At 52.9% G+C, this 27,603-nt stretch overlaps 5 protein-coding genes across 5 annotated transcripts; 2 read left to right on the top strand and 3 right to left on the bottom strand.

Moving 5' to 3' along the window:
* Positions 1–436: 436 nt before the first annotated feature.
* LOC106858158 (myelin protein zero-like protein 2) lies at positions 437–5,107 on the bottom strand. Its single transcript, XM_014884663.2, has 6 exons — positions 4,674–5,107; positions 3,183–3,349; positions 2,650–2,860; positions 2,297–2,441; positions 1,784–1,871; positions 437–1,284 (listed from the first exon to the last, which is right to left on the bottom strand). The coding sequence occupies exons 1-5, from the start codon at positions 4,726–4,728 to the stop codon at positions 1,811–1,813; spliced, it is 639 nt and encodes a 212-aa protein (XP_014740149.2). The 5' UTR covers positions 4,729–5,107; the 3' UTR covers positions 437–1,284; positions 1,784–1,810.
* A 1,783-nt stretch (positions 5,108–6,890) lies between these two features.
* On the top strand, positions 6,891–10,845 carry CD3E (CD3 epsilon subunit of T-cell receptor complex). The gene is made up of 8 exons (XM_088177885.1): positions 6,891–7,044; positions 7,141–7,240; positions 8,274–8,294; positions 8,560–8,574; positions 8,700–8,915; positions 9,704–9,856; positions 10,232–10,278; positions 10,585–10,845. The coding sequence occupies exons 2-8, from the start codon at positions 7,192–7,194 to the stop codon at positions 10,639–10,641; spliced, it is 558 nt and encodes a 185-aa protein (XP_088034011.1). The 5' UTR covers positions 6,891–7,044; positions 7,141–7,191; the 3' UTR covers positions 10,642–10,845.
* A 1,015-nt stretch (positions 10,846–11,860) lies between these two features.
* On the bottom strand, positions 11,861–14,177 carry LOC106858161 (T-cell surface glycoprotein CD3 gamma chain-like). The gene is made up of 5 exons (XM_014884668.2): positions 13,464–14,177; positions 13,013–13,222; positions 12,576–12,707; positions 12,383–12,423; positions 11,861–12,062 (listed from the first exon to the last, which is right to left on the bottom strand). The coding sequence occupies exons 1-5, from the start codon at positions 13,939–13,941 to the stop codon at positions 12,000–12,002; spliced, it is 924 nt and encodes a 307-aa protein (XP_014740154.2). The 5' UTR covers positions 13,942–14,177; the 3' UTR covers positions 11,861–11,999.
* Positions 14,178–14,260: 83 nt separating this feature from the next.
* On the top strand, positions 14,261–23,318 carry ZW10 (zw10 kinetochore protein). The gene is made up of 16 exons (XM_014884652.2): positions 14,261–14,389; positions 14,803–14,937; positions 15,418–15,519; positions 16,048–16,125; positions 16,210–16,369; positions 16,553–16,702; positions 17,098–17,289; positions 17,480–17,631; positions 17,801–17,983; positions 18,122–18,357; positions 19,106–19,177; positions 19,797–19,966; positions 20,483–20,613; positions 20,854–20,985; positions 21,170–21,372; positions 21,532–23,318. The coding sequence occupies exons 1-16, from the start codon at positions 14,273–14,275 to the stop codon at positions 21,650–21,652; spliced, it is 2,334 nt and encodes a 777-aa protein (XP_014740138.1). The 5' UTR covers positions 14,261–14,272; the 3' UTR covers positions 21,653–23,318.
* Positions 23,319–23,576: 258 nt separating this feature from the next.
* Positions 23,577–27,159, bottom strand: TMPRSS5 (transmembrane serine protease 5). Its single transcript, XM_088177775.1, has 11 exons — positions 27,099–27,159; positions 26,787–26,894; positions 26,441–26,563; positions 25,965–26,100; positions 25,606–25,719; positions 25,415–25,458; positions 25,100–25,278; positions 24,772–24,940; positions 24,238–24,336; positions 23,900–24,042; positions 23,577–23,756 (listed from the first exon to the last, which is right to left on the bottom strand). The coding sequence occupies exons 1-11, from the start codon at positions 27,157–27,159 to the stop codon at positions 23,577–23,579; spliced, it is 1,356 nt and encodes a 451-aa protein (XP_088033901.1).
* Positions 27,160–27,603: the final 444 nt, after the last annotated feature.

The raw sequence follows: 27,603 nt of genomic DNA, 5'->3' as shown, positions 1-27,603 counted from the left end.
AGGTTTGTATATCCTAGAGATGAACCAGCTTGGTTATGATATCAAAAAATTACAGCTACAGGTCAAAAAGAGCCTGGCCAGGTGAAGAGCCTGCCCCTAAGCAGGGATGGAAGTTGGCTGGGGTGACATAACTCATATGGGAATTAATAACCCATCATTAGAGAGGGGCTGTACTTGGAAAGTTGTTTAGTCTGAATTTCTGTGCATAAATAACAATGGTAAAAGTGCAGTGGGAAGTGCTGGATTTGTGGGACACCACCGAGCACCCAGGCTTGGGCTCCTCTGGAATTAATAATCAACATCTCTGTGAAATATTTAATTATTGGTTTGTTGCACACCGGATAACGAACCCGATTTTGGGGACAAACAGTGCAAATCTGCTCATTTGACGTGTCAGGGGCTCCCAGGCCACATCCCCCCTCCACACCAGCACAGCTCTCAGCAAGGTGCCTTTATTTACAACACAAGTGAGTGAAAATGAAAGCAGACAGGCAGACAACAGCCAGGGAGTGTGGCAGGCACATCACAGGTTGTAAAGTCATAAAGACACTCTACAAATAAACTTTGATTTGGGTCTGGGTAAATACTGTAACAGGTTTGGTTTGGGGCTGGTTAGACACCGTAGAGCCCCGTGGGTTCCAGTTTTGGGGAACAGAGGGGAGCACTGGGATAGTGAGAGTGGGAATGGGAATAGGAAGGAGCTGCTGAACCCAGGCAGAAAACTCCTCAGCTCCCAAATTCCCCCAAAGCTGCAAGAGATGTTTGTAAAAACCACAGACTGGTGAATGTTATCCCTAATAACAACCAGCACACCTTGCCCAGCTCTAACACTGTCCATCTAACGTAGAAAAGGGATTCCAAGGACGTTTGTTGTAGCAGCTGAGGCCTCACTGCTCAGTCTTCCTTCCCAGGATGTCAGGGAGGATTCTCAGGGAATAAAAGCAGGGCAACACAAAGGCACGTTGTGGTTTCTAAGGTGCAAGAGTGCCTCTGCTCAAACACCTCCCTGCCCTCCGTTCAGTCACTCTGGGCACTTTCATCTTCCAGAGAAGCCGTGCTCACATTTCGCAGGTGAGGAGATGAAGGAAAGTTCTTTGTTCATGGGGCAAGATCCTCTTGCTTTGCTTCACCGAAGGGAATTCACAACTCATGTAAATTCACCCTCTTTCCGTGCAAGACTTTCAGGTTGAGCAGAGGAACCACACTGGCAGCGTGGGGCGTCTGTAATCCAGCTTTGTTCTAACACCCCAAATTACAAGCTTTCACCAGCTGCTTTGGAAGCACCTGAGAGGAAAGATTGTAAGAAAAACAAACATCCATTACTCAGGGTTATTGTCAAAAACCAAAATAATAGAGGCAACTGTTGACCTCAGAAGCTGTGGGTAAAATTTATGCTGACACGTTCAAGCAAAGACAGTGAATATGGAAACAGTGCCAGTCTTCCTGCTGCAATTTTAAAACAATAAAGGTTAAAGTAATCAAAAAGCAGATTCAAAATTGACAAAAGGGAAGTAATTCATTCCTCTTTATCTACAAAGCAGGAATGCCTTGGAAGGCAGCAACAATGGCTTTCCTACAAATGCTCCTCAACACCAGGGTGGGGAAATCTCTTGTACATTTGAGAGGCTGTGATTGTTCAGCTGTCTCTGAAGGATCCTCAACAGCAAAGTGTGACTCTGGCCTCACTTCTGACTGCGAATAGCAGGGAAATACCCGAGGGAATCTGTCTTGCAGAGTCCACAGAAACACCGAGGCATTCATTAGAGAAGGTTTGGATGGGTACCTGCATTGTGCACACCAGCAAAAACCTTTAATCTTCCAATGGAATGGGTTCCTTTTCTTCCCTCATCTTCAGGCTCTCCTTTTCTTTTCTGTTATAAAAATGAGAGGGGGAAAAAAAGAGAAAAAAAAGCCCAGATCAGTGTCAGGCTGAGCAGCAGGAGGTCCTGAGTCACACACAGCACACTCAAGGTAGGATGGCGAGTGTGCCACACGTGTGGTGACCACAGCTCAGGGGACAGGGTGGTCACCTGCCCTCCACCACCACAGCAGCTGCATCCTCTGCACGAGGAGCTGCTGAGAAGGGCAAGAATCAGAAGAGGACTGCAGAGCTTGTCCATCCTGGGGCTCTGCTCTGCCTGCACACAGCCAATTATCGCTAATTGGGTTGGCAGTTTTGCATTGCAGATGCTCCGTGCAGGGTCCAAGCCAATAATTCAGAAAGGCTTTGGAGATAAACTTGCCAAGTTTACTTCAGGCTCTCCCAGGAGCCTCTCCCTCCCTTCCGTGTTCTCACCCCTCAGTGTCTGACCCCTCCAGCCTCTTGTCTCGCGCTCTCCTGCGACGCTGGCGACAGATGATCACGGCTGTCACCACGATGATCATCAGCACAGAGGCTGAGCCGATGGCCACCACCAGGAAATGGATTTCTGAGAAACTCACTGCGGGGAGAGAGACAGAGGGATGAAGCAGAGGGACACACAGGAGGAACGAGGCTGGGATCCTAAATAAAACCTTTCCTCAGGCTCGTCTTTTCCCCCTCATGCTTTCTACTTACACCCCCTTTTCTCCCCTAATTTTCCCAGAAGTGGAAGAAGGACACTCTGGTTAAATCCACACAAGCCCTGGGGGCGTTCCTTGGCCTCTCACCTTTCTGCACAACCCGGAGCCGCACCTCCCCGATGGTGCCATAGACATCTGGCCAGTTTGTCACCTGGCACGTGAAGGTCCCGTTGTCACTGGGCTGCAGGTTCCAGATGATGATGGAAACATCGTTGCGCTCAATGTTCCCATCCCAGGTGACTCGGTCTTTAAACCTTCCCGAGGGGGGCTTGTAGGGCTCCTTCTGGTAGTAAAATACCTACAAAAATCACAGAAACATCGAATGGCCTGTGCTGGAAGGGACCTGGAAGATTCCTGAAGTTTTGTCGGGTACAGGGCTTCGCTGTGGTGTCAGCAGACCCAGCTTCATAAAGCTACAAATATTTTACCCCAGATCGCCCAAGACTAAACACGAGAGTGTTTTTTAGGCAGGGTCTATAAACAGGACTCGGATTAATCACTACGAGTGACGAAGCCCCAGATGGACTTGTGGGTTTGGGGTGTGTCCGTACCCACTCTCTGCTCCGCGGCTCTTGGGGCAGGGGGGAAGCCGTGGCACGGAGCACAGAGATCTCACTCACCAGCTCATGAGAGCTCAGGTCCTCGGGCTGGAAGTTCCAGCTCACGGACAGCTGCTGGCTCACGGGGTTGCTGCTGGAAAAGGTGCATTTCAGCCTCTGGTTGGTGCCGTTCACGGCCACCACCTCGCTGGCGGTGTGAACTTCCACTGCTGCCGCCAGCCACAGCGCTGCAGGGCAAGCACAGAGGGAAAATCACTGTCTGCAGCGAGCTCATCACTGCTCCTTATCTGCTCCTGGGAGCCTGATCTGCGCCGGCAAGATTATTGCAGTGTCTCAGGCACATTCCTACAGATTCCTTCAGAAAAACCCTTCCAATCTGGACCGAATCCCACCCAATATTTGCTATTTCCCGTGCTAGAACTTCCCTTTATGCGCTTTCCACTCTGCCTCGTGCACGCCACGGTGAAACTGCTCTCACTGATAAATCCAGAGCCAGTTTTAGAGGCTTTATAGCCCAGCAGGGCAGCTGCAGGTAAATTCACTCGGACTGAAGAATTCTAGAGGAAATCCTCAAGGTAAATGTGGATTTGTTTTTCCAAGAATCATCCCCACAACCACCATGGCTGCTGCTTTATGAAAATAAGTGAGCATCTCTCACTCGATGCTCCCGTGAAAGAGGGACAAGCAGCAAGAGGGAGAGCAAGGAAAAGAAAGGAGGAAAATGGAAAATAAGAAAAATGGTTTGCTGGTGAAGGAAATAGAAAATATCCATATCCTGTCACATCAGGAAGTTAACTCACCCCCATGTGATTCATGCAAAAAAAAAAATACAGCTTATCTAGGGTTGTCTAGGGTGAACTTCATAATAAAGATGTATTTGGAAGCAATTTACCACTAAATACTTTCTTCCAAATAATTCCTTATCTCAAATAGAAAAACACATGGAATGCCAGAACATTGAAGGTATTCACACGTGAAGAACCTTATGGGCAGAGATCACGTTGCTCATACACGGATTCGGTGCCAAATCTTTTCATTTTAAACTCCTTGAAAATAACTAAGCGAGAAATAAGAGCAAAATATTTCTTTTTTTCAAGGCAGATTACATCCGTGTGTTGATGCATTTGGGAAAGGAAGATGTGTTATTCTTAAAATCCAGGAGTTTTGATATAAACCACTGAAAAGTGAAGTGTCGCTCTGGAACCTTTGCTGTGAAAGGGATCTGAAGCCGGGGCTCCCGGACAATTCCTGATTGTTTAGGAACAAAGGTAGCGAAAAAAAAAAAAAAAAAAAAAAAGGCTGGGAGTAAAGTTCAGATTCCTGGCAGGAGAGAAAAAGACATTGAAACCCGAGCTGAGGAGATCAGTGCAGGAGATCGGCGATCTTCGCTCGAATACGCCCAAACCTGTTGGGGAAGAAACTCAACAATTTCGTGCCACTTCCAGCGAACCCCGCGCGGAAAGAATCGCAGCAAGGACTGGGGAAAAGCCTCTGCTTTAGGGATAATTTCAGGGATCAGAAGAGGGAAGAAGTGAGGCCAGGTTTCCTTACCTCGGAGCTGCGCCCCAAGGACGAGCGCAGCGCCCAGCCAGGTGCGGCCGCGCATCGGGGACACAAATCCGGGGCTGAAAAGACAAATCCGCTCCGGCTTCTCGGTGACCGGGTGGAAAATGAGTTCCTCAAAGTCTTCCCAGCCCAACGGGGCAGATTCCTTGCCTTGCCCAGAGCGGCCTGCCCGAGTCAGGGCTCGCTCCTTGCCAAGGTGTGCCCAGCCCCGCTCACTTCTGCCGGAATCAGCGAGATTCCCAAGGTAAGATTAATTTCTTCTCCCTCCCATATTCCCCGGCTCTTTTGTGTTGCAATCATTCCTCCTCCCAGCCGCCACCCGAAACCACTCCCCTCTTGGGGGAGGTAAGAGAACTTTTGCCTGGAGGTGCTCATAGGTGGCTCGAAGGAATGAGGGCCATTTGTTCGGCAAAAAAACCTGCAAACGATCCTAAAAAGAGCAGCCCAAAACTGACAGTCCACGGCCGCAGTGCGGGCCCCTCATCCAGAGGATGGAAACGCCCCACCAAGCAACCCTAAAATGATTTGAACGTTCCTTGGCTACAGCCGAGGATTGGAAGCCTGGTGCTTGGGAAGCTCTTGGAAAAATCAAGAAATCTTGGGAAATGGATCCAGCCCGGCACAGCTGGGTAACGCCGCGGAGCTCCACAGGTGAGAAATTCCACGGAACACAAAATATTCCTCAGGAGGCATGTGGCAGGTGCGAGAGTGTGAAACCAATTTGCCTGTGCGTTGGGAAAATGAGGATGTTTGCATTCGAGGGCCATAAATCAGTGGCCGTGGCTGTGTTTATGTCTGGTTCGCGATCCCGTCCCAGGAAGCCATCTCAGGTCACCGCTTCCAGTTGTGGTTTCCTTTGCAGGGGTGCAAGGGGACAGTGCCCAGACCTCTGGGTGTTTGGGGGGCGGCTCCCTTCAGCGATTTTGGGATGGAAAAACAGCACTGAGGCCGTCAGCTCCCTGGATTGTCCCCAGAACAGAGCAGGGAATCCTGTGTGTGCTAACACATCCCTGCTCTCAGCTCGGGGACACCAAGCATCTCCATTTTCCTGGGAATTATTTGGTCCCGTGTTAACCCCTCATCACTTCCTCTCCGCACATTCCCACTCAGATGCTATTCCAACATCTCACCTCCTTTTGTTTCCTCGCCATTGTGAATATTTATCACTATGGGGCTTTGTTCAGGTTCTATTTAAATTTTAGCAGCCAATTTGCTGCCACTTTCTAACCCTGTTTCTGCACAGGGTTGGGAACAGCCCCTGTTTCCACCTTTACCTGCAGACTTTTAATCTTCATCTTCTTCCAAAACATGTGGACTCCAACTTTTAAGAGAAGACCACAGAGGGTGTCCCTGGCACACTCACCTGTATCCTAAATTCTCTGATGTTCCACCTGGAAACATAAAAAAGGAAAAGAAAGGCCAAAGAGAGCACCCCAATAAAGGGAGCGGGGCACAGCAGCATCCCTGTGTCTGTGTCCGTGCCAGCATCCCTGCGGGCAGCAGAGCCCGGGATGCCCCCGGCTCGGTTCCCCGGGCTCTGTGGCTGCCCCAAGCCCCGGCTGGGCGGTTCCGTGCCCGGCGTGCGGCGCTGGCCGGGCCAGGAGCCCCCTCTAGTGGGACCAGGACACTTCCACGGGAACACCCGAGCGGGAGAACCTCCCAAAAATGCTGCTGTGATATCTCCGGGAGGGCGCAGGGCATGGGCAGGGAGCCCAGGCTCGGTTCTGTGCTGAGATTTGGGCGGTGATTCTGGTTCCTTCATTCCAACCTGCCCGTGCCTGAACTGGACCTGCAGGGAAGATGGAGAGGGGCTTTTCATCAGCAGGAATAGAACAAGGGGGAATGGGCTCAAACTGCCCAGGGCGGGGTTGGATGGGATATTGGGCAGGAATTGTTCCCTAGGAGGGTGGGCAGGCCCTGGCACAGGGTGCCCAGAGCAGCTGTGGCTGCCCCTGGATCCCTGGAAATGTCCAAGGCCAGGCTGGACAGGGCTTGGAGCAGCCTGGGATGGTGGAAGGTGTCCCTGCCATGGCAGGGGTGGAATGGGATGGGCTCTGTGGTCCCTTCCCACCCAAACCTTCCTGTGGTTCCACGCCAAGTCGTTTGCTGCAGTTGGAACTTCTCAAGCTCTCACTTGTTGGGAAGGTCCCGATGGTAAATCTGATTCCGGCTCGTTTCTCTCTCCTGCTGCTCCCAGGGCATCTCCAGGAGCTGTCCCGAGCCCTGCAGAGCTGGAGCAGAGCACAGCAGCCACCCCTTGGTGCGGTGACGTCCCATGAAGACATTTTGAGCCTCCGCACTTCCTGACCTGGGCTTATTTCACGTGTCTGGGTCTGCCTTGGCTGCTCTGGAAAGAGTGAGTCCCCCAGCCCTGCCCGGCTCGGTAGCAATTCTGGGAAAAACAATCCCAGGCCTCTTTCTAGAAAAGCCACCGTGTTTTTTCCTGCCCCAGCCATGCCAGTCTGATGTGGTGGAGAGGAGCAGCGGGAGGAGGAACGCGAGGATGAGGCTGGAGCAGACCCTGCCCCTGCTGGGGCTCCTGCTGTGTGCAGGTGAGTACCCAAACCTCAGGCAGCAGGGTGGGAGCTCGGTGCAGTGTGAGCTGTGAGGTCCCACGCTCTTAATTTTGGTTTTATCCTTCATCCGTGCACTTTTCTTGAAGCGTTTGGTGACCCTGGGTCAGTAACTCAGGGCTTGGTGGGGTATCAGGGGTGTGGTGGCCGTTCCCACCTGAGCAGCTGGAATGCCCCCTGGTTCAGGATGAGGTGCAGAGCACCTGTAAAGGCTCTGAAGAAACCAGAAATGAGGAGAGGGAAGTGTGAAAGTCAATCCATTAAGAGTTGTTACAATACTGCTACAAATACTCTGCCAAAGTGCAGAGTACCAGTCTTTGAGAAGATAGAAAACACGGTCTATCAGTGGCCTGTTCTTTTTTTTTCATATTTAAATTTATCTATGTAAAATAAAAAAGCATCGGGTCACCTTCTCTCCAGCCGAGTCCATTGTGTGTAGAATTCAAATCTTCAATCACTTATTTATGTTACGTTTTGCAGAAAAGACAAATGTCTTGAAAGGAAATCACAAACCTGATTCACACCTCCTAAAAACTCTTTCTTTAATATTCCAGCTCCGGATCCTCTCATGGAGCAAGTTGTTTCCTACAAAGCAGGAAATCCACACAGATAAACTCTTTTACAACTTTAAATCCACACCAGTTGATTAAATCATCTCCAGCGAGTTCTCTTGCAGAGGACAGAGGTTCTTACCAGGATTTTCCAGCACCGTTTGCTCCATGATAATAAAGCAGAATTTCGGGGTTTGCATCTTGCAATAACAACTCTTTTTCTGAGCTGGGCTGGAAAGTGATTCAAGTTTCCATTCTGTGTTAGGCTGTGTTAAAAATGGCTTCCAAGGTCAGAACAACATCCTGTCTCACCACCAGAACGTTTCTGATGCCTTCAGCATGAATGTGGATTATAAACAACTCTTTCAAGCAGCTGAGCTCAGAAAGGATGTCCTGGGAGTAGGAAAGGTGTGTGATATCTGAAGCTCAATTAATTAACATTTCTTTTTTTTTTTTTTCAGTTGGCATCACAGCTCAGGAGGGTAAGTGTATTTTACCGCCATCCTTAATTATTTATCATGCTAAAAACCCCAAATATGCATCAAAAAGTGAGGACTAAGAGTTAAATTGAAAGATTTGATTTTTTAAAATATTGCAGGATAGGAAAAATTCACTGTTCATTAGTTGACAGTGATCTTACTGATATTGGTCCCTAATTATCACCAGTGTTGGGCATTTCCAACAGCACCAAGCAGTGAGGCAATGGTGAGATCATTTTTTTAATGCTCTTTATTTTCTGTTTTGCAGATAAAGAAGTGGAGGGTAAGTGAATTTTCGTATTAAAATTTCTTTAGCATTCTTTAGTATTTAGCGGGATATAAAGACTGTAGCTGGCTAAAAAATGGGTAGAAATGGTTGAGTTTTGCCCTTGGTTTCCTTTCTCATAGGTGTGTCCTCCCAAGGGGAATTCCTGGTGGAGATTTCTGGCACCACGGTGACAATCACGTGTCCCTTTGAGGACGAGGACATCCGATGGGAGCTGTTTGGGACGGCAGGGGACACCAAGGAGAGGAAGTTCATTATAAAGGACCACGACAGCTCCCCTGCCAACCTGAGCTGTTCCTCGGGGAGTCAGAAGCGCCAGCTGTACCTGAATGCCAGAGGTGAGTGCAGCCCCTCACCCTGCCCATTCCAGGGGCAGCTTTGGGGAGCTGATATTTGTTTTTCAGTGCTGTCTGTGGGCTCTTTGCTCCCACCTCATCACATTCCTCGGGGATTCTTTCTTATTCCAAATGAGGCAGAGAGATGGGACTTCTGGTTGCTTAGAAAGCGCTGTTTATTTTTCTTATTTTCTACAGAAAACGTGAGGTTTTGTTACAGGTATTGAGAGCGTGACCAGAAGTCACAAGACTTATGGTTATAAGATTTTTTTAAGGACTTATTAACCAATAAAATACTGCCGACAAGGATATTTATGTTCTTAATCCAATACCAAGAAATTTCCTTTAATTACTGTGTGACCTTTCTCAGCCAATCCTGTTCAGACACACAAAGCTATTCTGTCACCTTTGCAGCCATTTTATTCTTTCTATATCTTAAACTTTATAAGGAAGCTTTTTTTCCTACTTAACAGTCTCTGCTTCAAACTTTAAATTTACATTCTTATTTCCAGCACCTAAGCTTGGAAGCTTTCCCCGAGGCCTCAGATCAAATCCCGTGTTCTTTCCCAGGCTTTATTTACAGTTTTGAGAATTTCTTGCGTTCTGCACTCCTACACTGGCGTGGGTGAATGTGGCCATTCCTGCTGTGTGTGGGCAGTGACAGAGCCCTGGGGCCGATGTTTGGCATCTCCCCTTTCCTCTCAGCTTGCCCTTTGCCCATAGCCCTGTGCCCGCCCTCAGGTGAGGCAGACCTGGGGCTCTGAGCATCTCCCCTGCCCTCGTCCCTGCAGTGTGTGCCAACTGCGAGGAGCTGGACGCCCTGACGGTGACAGGGATCATCACTGCGGACCTCCTCATCACCCTGGGGGTGCTGATCCTGGTCTATTATTTCAGCAAGGGCAGGAAGGGACGAGCCAGCTCTGCTGGGGACCGCCGGCCACGAGGTGAGAACCGTTCCAGGCATCCCTGCTCCCCGTGACATCCTCTGAGCACCCAGTAAAACCTTCACCCCCACGGCGTGACAGAGCATCCTCTGCTCCCCACGGGCTTCCAAACAATGCTCCTGCTTCCCTGGTGTGCTCTCCAGGCTGCCTTTGTGCAGGGATGGGGGTGGCTGCTGTGCCAAAGCTTCCTGCACATGGGAACTCCTTTCCCAGGCTGCTGTGCTGGAACTCTCCAGCTCCTGGCAGTTCCCTCTTCCAGAGCTCGGGATAAACCCATGGGAGTTGATCCATGATGTGCCTGGCCCTGGAGTCAGCCTGGAGCTCCCTCGTGGCTGGAATACCCAAGGATTCACCCTGTCTGTGCCTCTGTTTCAGGTCAGAAGACGCAGCGTCCTCCCCCTGTGCCAAACCCGGATTATGAGGTGAGGATTCTCCCTGAGCTTTCCATCCCTGCAGGCTGGGGAGGGACAGCCAGGGCTGGGGCTGGGGCTCACAGCCAGGTCATTCATCCTTAAAGAAGCTCCAAATTTTCCTGGCAGTGGAGGAAAAAGGTGGTGAGAGTGCAGCACCTTTTCCTGGTGCTGCACAGGGGTTTGTCTGGGAGCAGAACTGCAGCTCCCTGTGCTCTGCCCCTGCTCTGTTGTGCTTTTCTCCATGTAAAAGGCTCAGGTGAGCCTGTGTGGGCTCAGGTGAGGATTCCTGACCCGAGGTCTCTGCTGTTCCCACAGCCCATCCGCAAAGGCCAGCGGGAGGTGTATGCAGGCCTGGAACCCAGGGGCTTCTGAGATTCCCGGGAATAACAGGCTAGAAGCAGCAGCACTGGGGCTAAACGCTTCTGCCCAGCTTGTTCCCAGCTCTGCTGAGGCTCTGGCATTTTGGGATAAGCCACAGGATGGGGATGCACCATCCCACCCTGGGGTTTGCCATCAGGGAACAGAAACGGGCACATTGGCAAGAGATTTCCTTCTCAATAAAGGACTGCAGCCTCACTGGTGCTTCCCGGTCTCCTTTTCCATTCACACTTCTCTCTGCTCCCGTTGCTTTTCCCTCCAGTTTCATTTCTGCCCTGAGTGCCCCCACTTGCTTCTGGTGGTTCCCTGGGCTGAGAGCGGATCCTTCTCAGGGGGATTTGCCCCTGACCTCGTCCTGCTCTCACCTCCACAGCCTGACCTTCATCTGCAGGCAGCAAAAACTCCCCCAAAAACGGCCCAGCAGCAATGGCACAGATGAAGAAGGGCCGTGGGTTGCTTTGATGCCCGTTTCAGGTCGCAGCCACCCCCTGAGCAGAGGAACAGCAGCAGAGCAGGGGCTGGGGTGGTTCAGCAGCAGCAGGGGAGGACCCAGCGGCTCCAGGATGTGGTTTGGAGGCACAGCTGGGTTCATTTACCACAAGAGCCCCTACACCCCAGCAGGGAGATGGTGAGATACACACAGCACAGCCCCCAGCAGCTCCAAAACCACTCGGTGCATTCTCACCTCCTGCAAGCCAGAGCTGCTGCAGGGACTGCTCAGCTCCCCAGTGTGGTGGGAGAAACTTGGAGCACTCTGAGTGTACAGGGCCTGAATTTTGCTTCAAAAAACATCCTAAATTCTGCTACACCTCAGTGCTTCTGCCACCATTTTCAGGGTACACCAATGTACGAGTTTGCCCCAGCGTTTGCCCCAGGCAGTGCCATCCCACACATTCCTGGTCTCAGCAGCATCAGCACAGAGTGGCAACAGCTCTGCCTCTCTGCTCTCCTGCAGCAGGGGAATATTTCTGTGTCCTTCCAAGGGTGAGGTGATGTCTGTCTGGTGTCTGTGTCCCGTTTTGGGGACTCAGACCACATGAGCTGTTTCTGCTTGGGGCTGGGGAGTGGAGACCTGGCCTTGCCAGAGACCAAACCCCATCCCATGGGCACCTTCCCAGTGACCAAACCTCATCCCACGGGCACTTTACAAGACACCAGATCTCATCCCTTATGTGCCTTCCCCAGGACCTGGACACAACAGATGGGGCAGGGAGGCTGGGACAGGCTCATCTTTAATGGCAGGAATACAGAAGTGCAAGAGGTCTTGGAATGAGCACAGGGCCACAAGCTGGAGGGATCTCCAAGCCAAACCAGCACGGTGATGGATGAAGACAGTGTCAGATGTTCCCACTTCACTTGCGGGCACGGGTGGGAGCCAGCCGGCTGTACTGCTCATTCTCCCGCTCTCCCAGGGGCTGGGAAGGGGAAAAAGGGGAGACATGAGCCAAAACTGCACCTGCCCAGCCCTGGGAGGGCGAGCTGGATCAGCCTTTGGCAAGATTCTCTCCATACTGAGGTGCTGAAGGTGTCCCCACACACACACAGGGATGGTGAAGGTGTCCCCCCACACACACAGGGATGGTGAAGGTGTCCCCCCCCACACACAGGGATGGTGAAGGTGTCCCCACACACAGACAGGGATAGTGAAGGTGTCCCCACACACAGACAGGGGTGCTGAAGGTGTCACACATACAGGGATGCCCTCACACACCCACAGAGGTGCCCCCACACTCACCTGGTAGAGCTCATTGGCGATCAGGTTCTGCCTGTCAGAAGCTGAAGGAAGAAAGAAGGTCAAGGATCAAGGGAGCCACGGGCAATGTGGGGAACATTTACAAACAAACCCAGGAGCTGGCTGCAGCCCCTGGGTGCCACACACAGCCCCCAGAGGTGCCAGGCACAGCCCTGGGGGTTCTCCTGTCCCTCACCTCGTGACGTGTGGCTCCTGTCGTGGCCACTGATGCAGTACACGGCCACTGCCAGGAGCAGCGTGGCCAGCACGTCCGCGATGACGATGCCTGAGATGGTGGGAGCGTCCACCTCGATGCAGTTCTGGCACACTGCAAACCCCAAAGGACACGGACACTGAGGGCAGGGGCACACCCGGAGTGCTCAGCCAGCTCAGCCCGTCCAACACAGAGCAGCTGGGTTTGCTGTGTGACCCAAGCTGCCATGTGTCTCCCACACCCCGTGCAGGGCTGGAGCAGCAGCTCGTGGCACTAAATAAGGCTGCAGAGCTGTCACAGCGACACCACACAGAGACCGGTGGAGACACTCCCAGACGAGGGGAAATTCCCTCAACACTTGGCTTGGGTGAAAACTCCAAGCAGTTCTGGCTCTGGAAAAGCAGGTGTGCAGCACTTACTCCGATAGTGCACCTGGAGGCTTATCTTTTGGCCTCCTGTTTCACACACGTAGAGGCCTCTGGGGTCGTCATAAACCGTGCTCAGGTCCAGCTGTGCTTCGTGTCCAACACTGCTCCCATCCTTCCACCAGGTGATGCTTTTGTCGCCTGTTTTGCTTTGCACACATTCCAGGAACACCTTCCCACTGAATTCCTTCACGTATATCTGCCCTGGGAAGGGAGAAGAGAGCAGAGGGCTTCACCTCTGAGTTATGGACAGCAGTGCAGAGCTCACCTTCATGGGGATGAAGCATCCCATCAGGCTGTCCCAAAAAAACTGGGCAAAGCACGCTCCCCCATCCTTGTTGCACTGATTCCTTTTTCCCTATCGACATTCCAAACCTTCTCTGGTGGAAAACCTCACCAAGCCTTGGGGCTCCCTCCCGGCATGACCCCACACCTGCGGACTCACCTCGGACCCCCCAGCTGGCCACGGCCAGGCTGGCCAGCAGTGCCCAGGCACTCAGGACCTTTCCCCTCGCCATGGCACGGCGGTGCTGGCGCTGTCCCCGCTCTCTGGCAGGACGTGGGGAGGGAGAGCTGCTCACCACGAGGCACCACCCGCCCGGGGCTGCGTCAGGGACCGGATGCCGGGGGCTGATCCTCCCTCCCCCGGCAGCCGGGGATAGGTGAGATGCATCTCCAGCAGCCAGGGACTCTCTGCAGCCAAGGGCTTCCAGCAGCCACGGACCCCCAGGAGTCAAGGACCGCTGAGTCCCTGCACAGCCACCGAACCCAGCAGCATCCATAGGTCCCCAAGCATCTGTGGAGCTCCCGAAGCATCTATGGAGCTCTTCAGCATCCATGGAGACCCCTAGCATCCACTGAGCCTCTCGGCATCTATAGAGCATCCCCAGAGTTCCTCGGCATCTATAGAGCATCTCCAGCATCCATAGAGTCCCCCAGCATCCAAGGAGCCCCCCAGCATCCCAGTGTCCCCAAACCCGATCCTTTCGGCATCTCTATGTCCCCAAAACCGCGGGATCCTCGATCCCTCCGGCATCTGCGTGTCTCCATAACTGGGTTCCTCGATCCTCTCGGCATCTCCGTGTCCCCATAACCGCGGGATCCCCGATCCCTTCGGCATCTCCGTGTCCCCAAACCCGCGGTCCCCGTCCCTCCCGTGTGCGCTGTCCCCGCCCAGTCTCGAACCCGCGGCCCGCCCATCGAGCTCCGCGCCGCGCTCCCGTGTCCCTCGCGGCCGCCGTAGGGCGCGCAGCCATGGCGGCGCGGGAGGGCTCGCTGGTGGCGGCCGTGCTGGAACACTCGGGCCGCCTCGACAAGGAGCACCTGGGAGCCCGCGTGGGGCGCCTCTCCCGCCGCGTCGAGGAGCTCAAGGCAAGGGACGGGCAGCGGAGGGGGCGCGGGGAGAGACGTGGGGATGGCACTGCGGCGGAACCGGGCAGGACTGAGTGTCCAGCCATGGGTTAGCTCGGGTGTCCAGCCATGGTTTGGACCGGGTGTCCAGTCCTGGGTTAGCTCGGGTGTCCAGCCATGGTTTGGACCAGGTGTCCAGTCCTGGGTCAGCTGGGTCAGAGTGCCCAGCCTTGGTTCAGCCCCGGGTGTCCGGTCCTGGTTAGTCCCGGTGTTCCCAGCCCTGTTCCATCCCGGTGTTCCCAGCCCTGTTCCATCCCGGAGTTCCCATCCCTGCTCCATCCTGGCGTTCCCAGCCCTGCCAGGCTCTCTCACCCGTCCCAGCAGTCCCGTCCTGTCCCTCTGTCCCCGAGGTGACACTGTCCTGCTCTCCTCAGGGAGAGGTGTGCACCATGATCAACAAGAAGTACGTGGAGTTCCTGCCCGGCATGCGGGGTGCAGAGGACCTGGTGGCACAGGTGGAGGGGCTGACCAACAACATCGACCAGCTCAAGGGGCACATCGAGAACGAGGTGACTCTGGGGGGACATTCTGCTCCATTTCATCCCAAATCTGGAGCATCCACCCCATCGTGGGCTGTTTGGTCACAGCCCCAAACCTGCCAGAGCTCAAGGAGTGTCTGGACACCACTTACGTGGTGGGATTTGGGGCTTGTGGCAGTACTCGATGATCCTGGGGGTCCCTTCCAGCTCAGGAGATTCTGTGATTCTGTGACTAAGATCCCTGGGTGATAATGATGCCTTGGGTTTTAGCTTTTATATTTTTCAGAATCTCTGCTGCTTAATGTGTAACTCTGAAACTTCATATTAGGTGTTAGTAAGTTCTCTTCACAGGGTAGTTAGACAAAACACAGGAATAAAAAGGATGGAGTTTTTTCTCTCTTCACCAAATTATTCTACGAACAGAAATAAATGATGAATGAAATTTAAAGTAAGAGGAAAACGTGTGTGCTAACAGCTGCTGTCAGGGGACTGAAAATGTTGTCATTTTAGGTCCAGCGAGATCTAAACGTTGCTGGTGCTGAGTTCACAGAGCTGAAGCAGCAGCTGGAGAGGGACACGCTGGTCCTGAGTGTCCTGAAAAAGCTGCAGGAGGTGAGGAGGGGTGAGGAACAAAGGACTTCCAAATGACAAATCAGTGTGATTGTGCAGAAGCTGATTTATTGTTTACCTTATACCCTATTTGTACATTCTAAAACTACTGTCTGTGCTATCATGCATTTTTTATTTGGTGTCTCTGTCTTGTCCATGAGCTCTGCACACACCTTGAAGGAAATATGATTGGTTGCTTCACTGCCCAGCTTTATCTTGGTTCTTCTAATCTTGGTATTCTGTTTTCCAGCTTCTTCTCTCCCAGTTTAGCACAGTTTATGTTTCAGTAGCCTTGACAAATTCCAGAGTGTTTGATAAAACAGCAGAAAAACAGCTAAAAATTGATAGGCTGGTGCACCTGCTATAAACTATGGCCTAAACTATTCAAATACAAAACAATCCTGCTCCTCAGTGTGAGACATTACTGTGGGCTTCTGTTTTGGATGAGTGTGTGTAGCTTACAGGTTAGGGTGGGTGTGTGCAGTGTAAGGGCAGGGCTGCAGTGACACCTCGGTGTGTTTGCCTTTGCAGTTTGACACAGCTGTCAAAGAGTTCCAGTCTGCCCTGCAGGAAGAGCAGTACGTGACAGCAGCCCAGCAGCTGGAGAAGGTACCAGTGAGGCCTTGGCAGGGCTGATCAGTGCCCTGAGTGAGTTCCAGAGTTACCCCAGCTGTGTTTGCTCTGCCCCCCCAGGCTCGCAGCAGCCTCAGGGTCCTGGAGTCCCGCAAGGGCTTTGAGCTGAAGATCCTGAAGGCCCTGGGCAAGGAGCTCGTAGTGCAGACACAGAACATAATCTACCATCTCTGGCAGGAGTGGCAGAAGCTCATTGTGTGGAAGCTTCCCCCTTCCAAAGGTGCTCACAGGGTTTTTTTTCCCCCTTCTTTCTGCCACACTGAAGTGCCTGTTTTCACCTGCAAGGTGGGACATGCAGTAAAGCTGTTGGGCTGAGGGGCTTGGATGAGCTCCTGCTCTGGGGAGGGACAGATCTTTGCTTCTGCTGTGACCCTGTGACAGCCCTGGGTGTGCTTTGGTGCAGGAAGCAGCAGCCTGGAGGCCGTGGTGCTCTCGGAGCTGCACCTGCACACGATGCCACCCCAGGACAAGGACACTGCTGTCCCACCCGTGGCTGCTGTGCTGCAGGCCTTGGCTGTCCTGGGAGAGCTGCACTACAAGCTCAAAGATTTTGGTAAGAAAGAAACAGCCCCAGTAGCTCAGGGGGATAGTTCAGGCTTGTTTTAGCACAGTGAGATCCATTTCACTCCAGCAGGACACTGGAAAACTTTTTCCTCTCCTGGCTTATGTTTCCCACTGAGGTGAATGCTGTAGCTCATATTTATAGGAAAATATTTATCCCATTATCTACTTGGAATTATTTCTCCTTTTCCTGACAATTCAGTGTACTTTTGATCTATGACTATGTGGTTTTATAGCCTGATGCTTGAAGAGTTTTACCTCATTAGTAATTCCCTGATAGAGCTGATCAAGGGATTGTTCCTTCCACTTCTAAAGCCAGAACAGTCAGGGCTGGAGCTCACTGGAGCAATCTGCTGTTGGAAAACCTCTGTTTTTCCCTTTCCTCAGGCCATTTTTTGCTGCAGTACATCCTCAAGCCGCTGATCTTGCACCCATCTCTGGAGCCAGTCTCAGAGGAGCAGCCAGATGTGTTCATCCTGAGGTTTGGGTCCCAGGAGCTTGCCTTGGATGAGGCCTCTCCTATGGAGGTGTTTGACAAGATCAAGCTGGTTTTTGAAGTTCTTCACAAATATCTGCTAAGTAGGTAGTTCCTCTCTTTTGGCATTAGTTGTGATCAGTACCTTGTTCATTTAAGGAGAGTTTTGTAGAATATCTGATTGTTAATCAGCATTATGTGCAAGGAAAATGGAGGAAAAGCTTTTGAGCTGATGGAGGGTCTGGCCCAGGAAGCAGCTGTATTAAAATCCCATTTTTCTTCTCTGGAATGCAGATGTGCCTCTGGAGCAGCCTGGGGAAGGCAAAGTCACCCTGGCAGAGCTGCTGGGGGAGCTCATCTGGGAGGAGCTCTCAGACTGCCTCATCCACAACTGCCTGGTGAAATCCATCCCAACCAACAGCAGCAAACTGGAGCAGTACAAGGAGGTGGGTCCCAAAAACCCCCTCAGGTTTGAGCACAGGGGCCCAGGCATTCCATTGGTTTATGCCCTCCAAAACCTCGTTCATCCTTTGCTTTTGGCTTTTATACCCAGTTTTACTTTGTTGCCTGATTTTAGGAGAGTGTGCTAACATAGAGCACATCTGCTCTCCTCAGGTGATCCAATCCACAGAGGAATTCGAGAAAGCCCTGAAGAAGATGCAGTTTCTGAAGGAAGACACGACTGCCTTGCTGAAATACGCCTGCAACGTCAATTCCCACTTTGCCAACAAGAAGTGCCAGGATGTGATCATGGCAGCCAGGAACCTGATGACCTCAGAAATACACAACACCGTGAAGGTGACTGGGGATGCCTCACACAGTTTATCCATCTGGAAAACAATCTAAATATTTTTTAATAGTGCTGCAGTGTTGTGTATATCTTAAGTCTCTGTCAGAGCTCCAAATTCTGTTACCCTCTCTCTTGTTTTCCCTTAGATCACACCTGATTCTGGTGTATCCCTCCCAGAGCTCCCTGATCCTGGCTCAGGAGACCACTTGAAAATGCACAGAGCCTCGAACCTGCACAGTGGGGTGGTGAATTTGGGCAGTGAGAGGAGGCTGAGCCCTCTCACCCTGTCCCTGCCCACGTGTCGCATCAGCTCCTCGGTGCAGCAGCTCGTGGATCTGGCTTATCACACCCTGCTGGAGGCCACAGCCAGCACAGATCTCTGGTAGGAATTCTTTGGCATTCAGTATTTATTAAGTCAATATTTATTTATTTATTTAGTAGCTTGTGTGTTGGTTGGCCTCTAGCAACACCAAGCATCTGGTAATAGACTTAAAGAACTTTAAAGAGTAGAAGATACTAAAACCTGGACTCATTACTCTTGTTTTGGCTGGAGGATGTACCCCTGGGTTTGGGCAGGAGACTGATGCTGCTGCAGGCTGTTCCTTCAGGTTCAGCAGCCCTTGGAGTTCAGGTGTTTAGGAAAATCAAACCCATGTCTTTTTCCCAAAACCAAGTGCTGGCCTCACTGTGGGCAGAGTTCTTGCTGTCTTTGTGCTGGTGAAAGTAAAGAACTCTATCCCTGCAGCTGGCAGGGCTCTTGGAGAAAAACAAACAGGATCCACATAAACTTGACTTTAACAGGCAGACACCACAGCCCTGCAGCAGGAGAGTTGCTCAGGTAACAGCTGCCCTCAAGGGCAGAGAGGGCTGAGTGTTCCTGCACACCTGGAGGGGCAGGGACAGTGTCCCCTTTGTTCTGGGCTTTCAGTACCTCCCTTCCACACTGAACCTCAAGGCACCACAGCCTTTGTGAGATTTCCAGAGCGTTGACAGTGCTGTCATTGATCCTGACAATCCCCTCTTTGTGCCAGTGCTCCATTGCTCATAAAACCTTGTTGTGGGGCAGGTTGAGGGTCAGCAGTGAGCAGGACATTAATGCCAGGCTGACAGGAGGCCTCTTTCCCTTGTAGCTGTTTGCAGCTCTTCAACTGTGTCAGGGACATCTTCCAGCTCTTCTGTGAGGTGGTGCCCACGTACCACAGGTGAGTGTGTCCATATTTCCTGTTCTCAGGGGGAATACTGCTGTTGGAGCAGTCCTATTTGTCCACTACAGCCAGGGGCTCCATCAGCAAAAATCAACTGTTCGATCTCTTATTAAACCATACCTGTGCAAAGCAGGGGCTTGAGAGTTTCTGTGAGGTCAGTCTTACGATCAAGGGTGTGGGTGAAGTTCTCACACAGCTGTGTTTGTTTCCAGCCATGTAACCTGGACCTCAGATCTGATGCACAGAATTTTCATGATGTTTTTCCTGTGAAAAAGAGAGCAGCAGTGAAGATGGAAAGTTCACAATCCTGTCAGAGAACTTCTCTCCCTTTTCCTCACTGTGACTTTGCTTTAACAATATATATTCCTCTTTGAAAGCCCGTGGCTGGACACAGTGTGGGATAACACAGGGTTCAAATGCCTCAGTGTCATTTCAGACTCTTTTCCTGCCATTTCCTGTGGGCTTGGGAGAGGTTAAATGTTTTTACTCTGATGTCAGCCAGGCCTTGCCAGCACCACCTGCTGACAGACCGTGCATTTCTCTGACAACAACCTTTTTTTTAACAGAACCAGCTCTAAACAAACCCATTTATCCTTTTCCCTTGTTGCTGGGCCAGGGAGAACCTGCAGAAGCTGCCCCAGCTGGCTGCCATCCACCACAACAACTGCATGTACATCGCCCACCACCTGCTCACCCTGGGCCACCAGTTCCGCTACAGCAGTGCCAGCGTGCTGAGCAGCGTGGCTGTCACCTTCGTGGACCTGGTGCCTGGCTTCAGGAGGCTGGGTAACTTCCACCTTCCCCTCTTGCAGTTGTGCTTGTGGCTCATGTGGCAATTCGCCCTGGCAGTTGCTGCTGAAAGGTTTCATGGAGGTGTGGCTGCTCACTCAGTGGATTGGTATTTTTTGGACGAGTGGCAAGAGCATTTTCTGCTTGAGGAAGTTTTGGCTCTTTGAAACTTGTATCTTCTTATTTCCAAGAACAGCTCAGGATCCAGCAGGATGCTGCACTGTGTCCTTTGATATTTTCATTAGTTATTCTACAGAAATAAATTCAGAGATAAGTTTGTGTGAGCTAACAGGAGTCATCCACAGCTCATTCTGCTGCTTTCTTTTTCCAGCAGTGTTGTAGCAATGCAGGCTGCACAAGAGCTCACTGGTTAAACTGGCTCTGGGAGACTGGAAATTTGATTAAAAATAAAACATTATAGCAAGTTCATTCTTCAGCACTTACAGTCATAAATAGGCCGAGCAAATTCAGTAATTGCTTAATTGCTTCTCTGTGTTTGTTTTACTCCTAAAGGGGTGGAGTGTTTTCTGGCCCAGATGCGAGTGCAGAAGGGAGAAATCCTGGAGAGGCTCTCGAGTGCCAGGAATTTTTCCAACATGGATGATGAGGAGAATTACCGTGCAGCAAATAAAGCCATAAAGCAGGTAAGGAAGGCAGAGAAGGAACGTCCCAGTGCCTGCAGGTATCCTGGGGAGGGTGCAGTGTGTCATCCCAGCCCTGACAGCTGTGGAGCTGCTAAAAAAACCTGTTTAGGGCTTTTTTTTTTGTCCTGGGCTGTGTCTTTAGCAGGATTGTTCCATTGTTCCTCCCGTTTGTACTCACCTGATCCCCTGGTGCCCTTGCCAGGGTTCTGTGTGGGATCACACTCAGCTCTTGCCTTGCAGGTGCTGCACCAGCTGAGGAGGCTGGGCATGGTGTGGCAGGATGTGCTCCCTGTGAACGTGTACTGCAAGGCCATGGGGACCTTACTGAACACAGCCCTGGCAGAGATTGTCACCAGGATTGTTGCCCTGGAGGTAACAGCCATGGGGGGTGCTGGGGACAGCTTCTGTCACCTGCAGAAACTCTTCCCCAAAATCGCATTTCAGGGGAGCAGTTCATTCACACAGAAATTACAATTGTGTGTCCACATTTTTCATTTCACTTGGCACTCCAAAAATAAAACTCACTTGTGCTCTGTTCATGTTCTCCCCATTCCAGGATATCTCTGCAGAGGATGCAGACAGGCTGTACTCACTCTGCAGGATCATGGTGGAGGAGGGACCCCAAGTTTTCAGCCCTCTGCTTGAAGAAGACAAAAATAAGAAGTACCAAGAGGAAGTTCCAGTCTATGTGCAGAACTGGATGACGTTCAAGGAGCTGATGATCGTCCTGCAGGCCAACCTCCAAGAAATTGTGGATCAGTAAGTGTTTTCCTTTCCAGCTGCTGCTCCAGACCTGTGCCAGGGAACTGGATTTGGCAGGGGCTGCTAACAAGGGTCGGGATCCTTGGAGGCTTTGAGGTTTGAGGTGCCATTTCTGGGCAGGTTGGTGACACAAAGCCCTCCCTGTCTCCCATCCAGGTGGGCAGATGGCAAGGGGCCTCTGGCAAAGGAGTTTTCAGCAGCTGAGGTGAAGAGTCTGATCCGAGCCCTGTTCCAGAACACAGAGAGGAGAGCAGCAGCACTGGCCAAGATCAAGTGACTCCACTTTACACCTGCATTTTGTGACACAGCACGAGTAAACTGACACTTGCAAATATATTTTTTTTAATTCCACCTTTCTTATTTGTACTGGTCTGAAAAACTTTGGGGTTGGGTAAGTGTTGCAGTTGTGTTGAGATGGACTGGACTGGCTTCACCACCAGTCCTTTATTAGAAACCTTTTCATTAGAAGCCTTCTTTCAGTGAACTCCAATTCCTTTTCACACAGCTCTTACTCCTTCTCTCCTCTTTGCATAACTGGATAAATCCCAGCCTGTCCCTTTCCCAGCCACCTTACCCTGTCTGTCCCTCACACAGCATCTTCTTACCTTATCTGTCCCTTGCACGACCTCATGTCCCTCCCTCCTCACAGCACAGCCAGCAGGCTCCATCCCAAACTGCAGCAGATTCCATCCCAAACTGCAGCAGATTCCATCCCAAACTGCAGCAGGCTCCATCCCAAACTGCAGCAGACCCCATCCCAAACTGCAGCAGGCTCCATCCCAAACTGCAGCAGACTCTGTCTCCAGCTCTAATTCCAACTGCTGGCCAGCTAACCCACTCTTTTATAACACCCAAATTCATTGGGCAGGCACGGATATTTCCACTCCCAATATTCAGTACAGCTGTAGTTTATTGTAGATGTAATTTTTCTGTGCTATCCTTTCCACCTCTCTTCCCACAGGTCAGTGCTCCCTGGAGCATTTCCTGGCTCTGTGTTTGTGTGACCTCAGGCTGGGCTCAGGGGCATTTTCAGTGCTCAGCTGGGACTCTTCTATGCAGTTCTACATCAGGGGACCTGCAGCCCCTCTGTGACCTCTTCTGTCCCTCAAACCACACATGGAACTTTCAGACTTGGAGGGCTTTTGATATCCCTCCAGGAAGTGCCAAACTTTCCCACCTCAGCTTCTCCTCAGGAGCAGACCTCGAGGGAGAGACACTTAAAGAGAGATGCTTAATGTGGTCAGGGCACACAGGATTTCTCACAAGTAGGAAAATTCTCTTATTCCTCATGGAAAATATCTTCAAACTGATTCAGAACTTCTCAGTGTCTGTAGAAGCCAGCTCAGCTCCTTCCTTTTATGTTTCTTTATGTGAATTGTGTAATTTTGGTGTCTTTCTGGTGTTGTATTTTCTGTCCTTCAAGAATGATGAGAGAAATGTAAACCAATATAAAAAGGGAATGAAAGGTGCACTCGCATCATTAAGTCACAAAAGGCTGTGTTTGACACTTGGATTATTGTACATTTCTTTGAATTGAAAAACTCAGAGCATTCACTGAACTCAGCCCAGAGACCAAGGTGCTGCACACGTGGAGCAAAATCCTTCCTGCCCTGTAGTGCTTAGAAGAGTTCCAGTCAGAGTTTAATGTTTTAATCTGTTATGTCCTGTTGTCTCCTTGTCATTGGCACTTTTGTCCCACTCCCGTTCTCATTTCCAGGCATTTGTGCAGGGGCTGAGGCTTTCCTGTCACCCCAGTCCTTGCAGAACCCTCCTGTTTTTATTTTTCCCCCTTTGAGTGTTCCCAGAGCACTGGCATCTCATGGGATCCCCTCCCCCTTCAAACACAGTAATCCAAAAATGCCTGTTTTGAAAAACACTTCTCCCCTGTTGATTGTTCACAGAACTGTAATTTGCTATTTTCTTTAATAAACTATTTATACTGAGCACGTTTGAGAGTCTGTTTGGGTTACAGGAGGAAGCCAGTCCTGGGCTGTTCTTCACTTGAGGGAAGGGCAGAGTGTTGCTGTGTGGAGTCTGTCCTTGCCTGATTTCTAGTGCATCTAATAAAATCAATTAAAAAGGAAACAAAAAAAACCCGAAACAAACAAAAAAACCCAACAATAAAAGAGATTGTCCTAATGGCTTGTGCATCCAGGGAAGGAGTTCAACAGCACAAATGCTGGGATTTGTCTGAGAACAGCTCAGGCTGGGCACAGAGCAGGGCTCACCTGGGTCACCTGGTGGATCCAGGGCAGCAGCTGAGCCACGTTGGTGTAGACCCCGGGGTGGTTGGGCTCAGCACAGCCCTGGCCCCAGCTCACAATTCCCACCAGGCGCCACATGGATCCATCCCAGCACACCAGGGGCCCCCCGCTGTCCCCCTGTGGGGACACCACAGAGTCACAGCCTGCTCTGGGTGCTGAGGGCTCACCCAGTGCCACCCCCTGCCAGGTGCCACCGTCCAACCTGGCCTTGAGCTCTTCATGTGTCCCCGAGGGTGTCCCCAGGGCACCCCCAGCCCTACCTGGCAGGCATCCACACGTCCCTGCAGGTGTCCTGCACAGAGCATCCTGGCTGTGAGCTCACCCTTGTACACACAGGAGCTGTTGCACCTCCGGGTGCCAATCAGGGGCACCAGGGCCTCCTTCAGCGTTCCAGCCACCTGTGCTGGGGACAGGGACAGAGAGAAGCCAGGAGAGAACCCAAGGGAGCAGAAGGGGACGGCAGGAGAAGGTGGCACTGCCCTAAGGCAGGAGGTATGGCCAGGCCCTCAGGAGCAGGGCTGGGATGAAGGCAGGGCGAGCATTTGGGATGGGAGGGGCTGGACAGGGCTGGGGAAAGGCTCGGGGGGGTGGAGCTCACCTTGGCCAGGTGTGGTGTAGCCCCAGCCCGACACCCAGCACTGCGTGCCCTGCAGCAGGTCCTGCGGGGAGGGCGGCAGGCACACGGCTCGGATGGCACCTGGTGACAGGGACAGCTCAGAGGGGACAGATCAGAGGGGACATCTCCGGCAGGACTGGCTGCAGAGCCCCCAGGCTGGCTCGGGGATGGAAAAGGCTCCTGGTCCAGCAGCTGTGGCACTGCAGCCCCCACTGCCAGCCTGGGCGCTCTGCAAAGGGGTCAGGGCCGGGCTGGACGGGGCTTGGAGCACCCTGGGACAGCGGGAGGTGTCCCTGTGGAACTGGGGTGAGCTTTACCGGCCCCTTCCAACCCAAACCGTCCTGGGATTTTGGTTCTGCCAGAGGCTCAGGCTCAGAAGAGGCTGGGTTTGGGCAGCTTGTCACTGGGGGTAGGGCAGAAAACTCCACAGAAGGACACGAGAGCATCAGGAGAACACCGGGACAACACCAGGACAACACCAGGACAACACCAGGACAACACCAGGACAACCCTGACCTGAGAAATTGAGGGGCACTTGGAGCCTCATCAGGGCGATGTCGTAGTCCAGGCTGCTGTCGTTGTAGAGCGGGTGTGGGATGATTTCCCGGACTGGCACCCCGGCCTCGGGCCCGAGGGAACTGCGGGAGACAATTCCCGCAAAAACCTGCCAGGCTGGGGCTGGCATCTGCCTGGAACCGAGCGGGACGGGCACTGCCCTGAGCGCGGGGCAATGAGCACCGAGGTGTGGGCTGGCAGAGGGCACAGGGAGCCGGGGATGGGGACACAGAGCCGGGGATGGGGACAGGGAGACGGGAATGGGCACACGGAGCCCCAGGATGGGCACACGGAGCCCGGGGTACCTGTGCACACAGTGAGCTGCCGTGAGGATCCACTCGGGGGCCAGCACGGAGCCCCCACAGCGGTGCTGGGAGCCCTGGCACACACTGACCTGCCAGGGCCAGCGCCCGGGGGACACGTCTGTGCCCCCCACCACCCTGAGAGCCCCTGCCTGCAGCCCGCACTCTGCAAGGAACGGGGGCACAGGCTCCAGCTCCAGCCCTGCCTGCTGGAGGGCGAGGGGAGCAGGGGAAATGGGGGAGAGAAGCTGCTGCATCCAGGCAGAGATCCTGGGGACCCGGGACAGGAGGGAATCGCTCACCTGAGCACTGCAGAGCCACAATTCGGCCGGACTGGCAGCTGCTCCTGTGCGGGAGCAAGGCTCTGGTCAGAATAAACATCAGCCAAAATCCCTGCAGTTCCCAAGGAGGTGTTGGCTGCACAGCACCCGCACACTCCGGGGTTCAGCCTGAGGAAAGGCTCCAGCCCTGCTTGCCCCAGAGCTGCCCTTACCTGACGTGCCACATGTCCTCCAGGCCTCCTCCCTGCCGGGGCCTCACCTGCAGGAACTGCTGCCCAGCACTCACCTGCACATCCCTCAGAGCCACTCCCTTCTGCTGGGTCATGCTGCGGGAGCAACAGGAAATGTCCTGGGGAGGGGTCAGGGATGTGACCCTGCCACGGGAGTGTCACAGTCCTGCAGCTCTGGCAGCTGGCAATGAACTTTTTGGCTGGCAGGACCTCCTGGAGCCATCCCTGCAGGTCCCAAGCCCGGTTTCCCCAGGGAATGGGGAGGCCTGGATCTGCTGCCCTGACAAACCCCCCCAGCCAAGACCATCCCCCTTGGAAAGGGCTCCCTGTGCCGTGCCCACCTGAGGTACCCGAGCTGCTGGCAGAGCAGGGTGCCCAGGGAGGGATCCCAGTGCCCGTGGCACACCAGGAGCCAGCCAGGATGTGCCTCCACCCGTGCCTGCAGCAAGGAATTGGCCGTGTTGATCCTGAAAGACACTAAAGCCATTCCATTTCAGACAGCCTGGGAGTTCCCAACCTCTGTGCCGGGTCATGCACAGCCAAAGGGGAAAAAACCCACCCTAAACCCCAGGAAAAAACTACTTGAGGAATTAGAAACTCTAAATGAACCCAGTCAGAGGGGTCACAGGCAAAGGAGTGATGAAAGAGTTTCCTTTGCTGGGAGATCCCTCAATGCAACAAAGCTGCAGCACTGAGGGGTCCAGCAGGACTGAAGAGAAAAGCCAAACTGCAAAATGCAGCAGACAGAGATTTTTAAAGAGCCTCTTTCCTGCCCTTGCCTCTCCCCACCACTGTGACATCAACCAAAGGTGCAAACCTGTGCTGGGAGCCCCCCGGACCACGGGCTCTTCCTCCTCATCATCATCACACGCTGGGATCGCATCCAAATCCTGCTCCTGGGGGGACCCCTGCTCTGCCTGGGGCTCCTTCCTGTGCTTCACTTCAGGAGACAGACAAGCTGCTGAGGGTGGGCTCACACAGCCCAAATTTACCCCAAACTGGGCACATCCTGCCCGCAGCAAGAGCTGAATGAGCCTCTCCAGGAGCACAGCTCTGCCCCACCCCAAGGGCTGAGCAGGGAGCCCCTATCCCCCCCACCCCACTGCCGGCACCCCAAAATCGCTGTCAGAGTGGCAGCAGGGCTGTCCTGGGGGGACACTGACCCAGCAGCCACGTCCCAGCCACCATCCCTGCCAGCAGCACGGCCACCCCCAGCAGCAGGAGCAGCCTCCTGACGGTGCAGACAGCCCCAAAGGACAGCTCAGCAGGACCTGGAAGGGAGGCAGAGAGGCTCAGCGTGCTCTGTGCGTGTCCCACAGCTTTCCCAAACCCCTGCTGAACCCCCTGGCAGGTCCTGCACTGATTCCAAGGCTCGCTCGCTCCTTTCCCGCAGGAGGAGCTGAGCCAAGCCCTGGATTCTGCCGGAGCCCAGCACCCAGAGCCCACCCTGCTCCCCAAGGCCACCCGCAGCTCACCCACCGTGCCCTGGGCAGGGCTGTGTGCCCGCTGCTCCCCTCCCGGGACTGTGCACGGCATCCTCGGCGTGGCCCCAGCTGTGGGGACAGCTGTGGGGACAGCTGCGGGGACAGCTGTGGGGACATCTGCGGGGACAGCAGCAGAGCCCAGAGCCGCTCGGTGCCAGGGCTGGGTGCTCGGGAAGGGGCAGAGCTGTGGGGTCCCTGCTCAGCATGGCACAGCAGAGCCCAGCTCGGCTGCCCGGAGCCAGCTCAGGTTGCCGTGCATGCGCTGAAGGCGCTCCCTGTCCCCAAACCCCCCGCCCTGAATTGAAACCCTTCGGGTGGATTGAAGCGTGCTAAGCCACTCACACATAAAGCAGAGGGGAAAGTTTAAGTTTTAGCACAAGCAAGCAAGCAAGCAAGTAAATAGAATAAGTTTTAAGTGCTTTTAGCAAGTAAAAAGTTTTAGATGCCAGAGAAGTAGTACATGTTCTAGTAAAGGTTGAAAAACATGCCAGTGTTT

Source organism: Sturnus vulgaris, chromosome 23, assembly GCF_052056855.1.
Source record: "Sturnus vulgaris isolate bStuVul1 chromosome 23, bStuVul1.hap1, whole genome shotgun sequence".
Taxonomy (NCBI): Eukaryota; Metazoa; Chordata; class Aves; order Passeriformes; family Sturnidae; genus Sturnus; species Sturnus vulgaris.
The sequence above is the reverse complement of the archived record's forward strand: the minus strand, read 5'-3'. Positions and strand labels throughout refer to the sequence as shown.

Coding starts and splice junctions, on each gene's coding strand:
- LOC106858158 (XM_014884663.2), bottom strand. CDS start 4,728: ATGCGCGGCCGCACCTGGCTGGGCGCTGCGCTCGTCCTTGGGGCGCAG. Junction 3,350..4,673: donor CCTTGGGGCGCAGCTCCGAG/GTAAGGAAACCT, acceptor CTTGCCCTGCAG/CGCTGTGGCTGGCGGCAGCA. Junction 2,442..2,649: donor GCTCCGGGTTGTGCAGAAAG/GTGAGAGGCCAA, acceptor CTCTCCCCGCAG/TGAGTTTCTCAGAAATCCAT.
- CD3E (XM_088177885.1), top strand. CDS start 7,192: ATGAGGCTGGAGCAGACCCTGCCCCTGCTGGGGCTCCTGCTGTGTGCA. Junction 7,241..8,273: donor GGGGCTCCTGCTGTGTGCAG/GTGAGTACCCAA, acceptor TTTTTTTTTCAG/TTGGCATCACAGCTCAGGAG. Junction 10,279..10,584: donor TGCCAAACCCGGATTATGAG/GTGAGGATTCTC, acceptor CTGTTCCCACAG/CCCATCCGCAAAGGCCAGCG.
- LOC106858161 (XM_014884668.2), bottom strand. CDS start 13,941: ATGCTGGAGATGCTCTATAGATGCCGAGGAACTCTGGGGATGCTCTAT. Junction 13,223..13,463: donor GGCCAGCTGGGGGGTCCGAG/GTGAGTCCGCAG, acceptor CTCCCTTCCCAG/GGCAGATATACGTGAAGGAA. Junction 12,063..12,382: donor TCGCCAATGAGCTCTACCAG/GTGAGTGTGGGG, acceptor TCCCCTTCCCAG/CCCCTGGGAGAGCGGGAGAA.
- ZW10 (XM_014884652.2), top strand. CDS start 14,273: ATGGCGGCGCGGGAGGGCTCGCTGGTGGCGGCCGTGCTGGAACACTCG. Junction 17,632..17,800: donor AACTGGAGCAGTACAAGGAG/GTGGGTCCCAAA, acceptor TGCTCTCCTCAG/GTGATCCAATCCACAGAGGA. Junction 17,984..18,121: donor AAATACACAACACCGTGAAG/GTGACTGGGGAT, acceptor GTTTTCCCTTAG/ATCACACCTGATTCTGGTGT.
- TMPRSS5 (XM_088177775.1), bottom strand. CDS start 27,159: ATGCCGTGCACAGTCCCGGGAGGGGAGCAGCGGGCACACAGCCCTGCC. Junction 26,101..26,440: donor CCGGGGGGCTCCCAGCACAG/GTTTGCACCTTT, acceptor GAATGGCTTTAG/TGTCTTTCAGGATCAACACG. Junction 25,279..25,414: donor TGTGGCTCTGCAGTGCTCAG/GTGAGCGATTCC, acceptor CGTTCCTTGCAG/AGTGCGGGCTGCAGGCAGGG.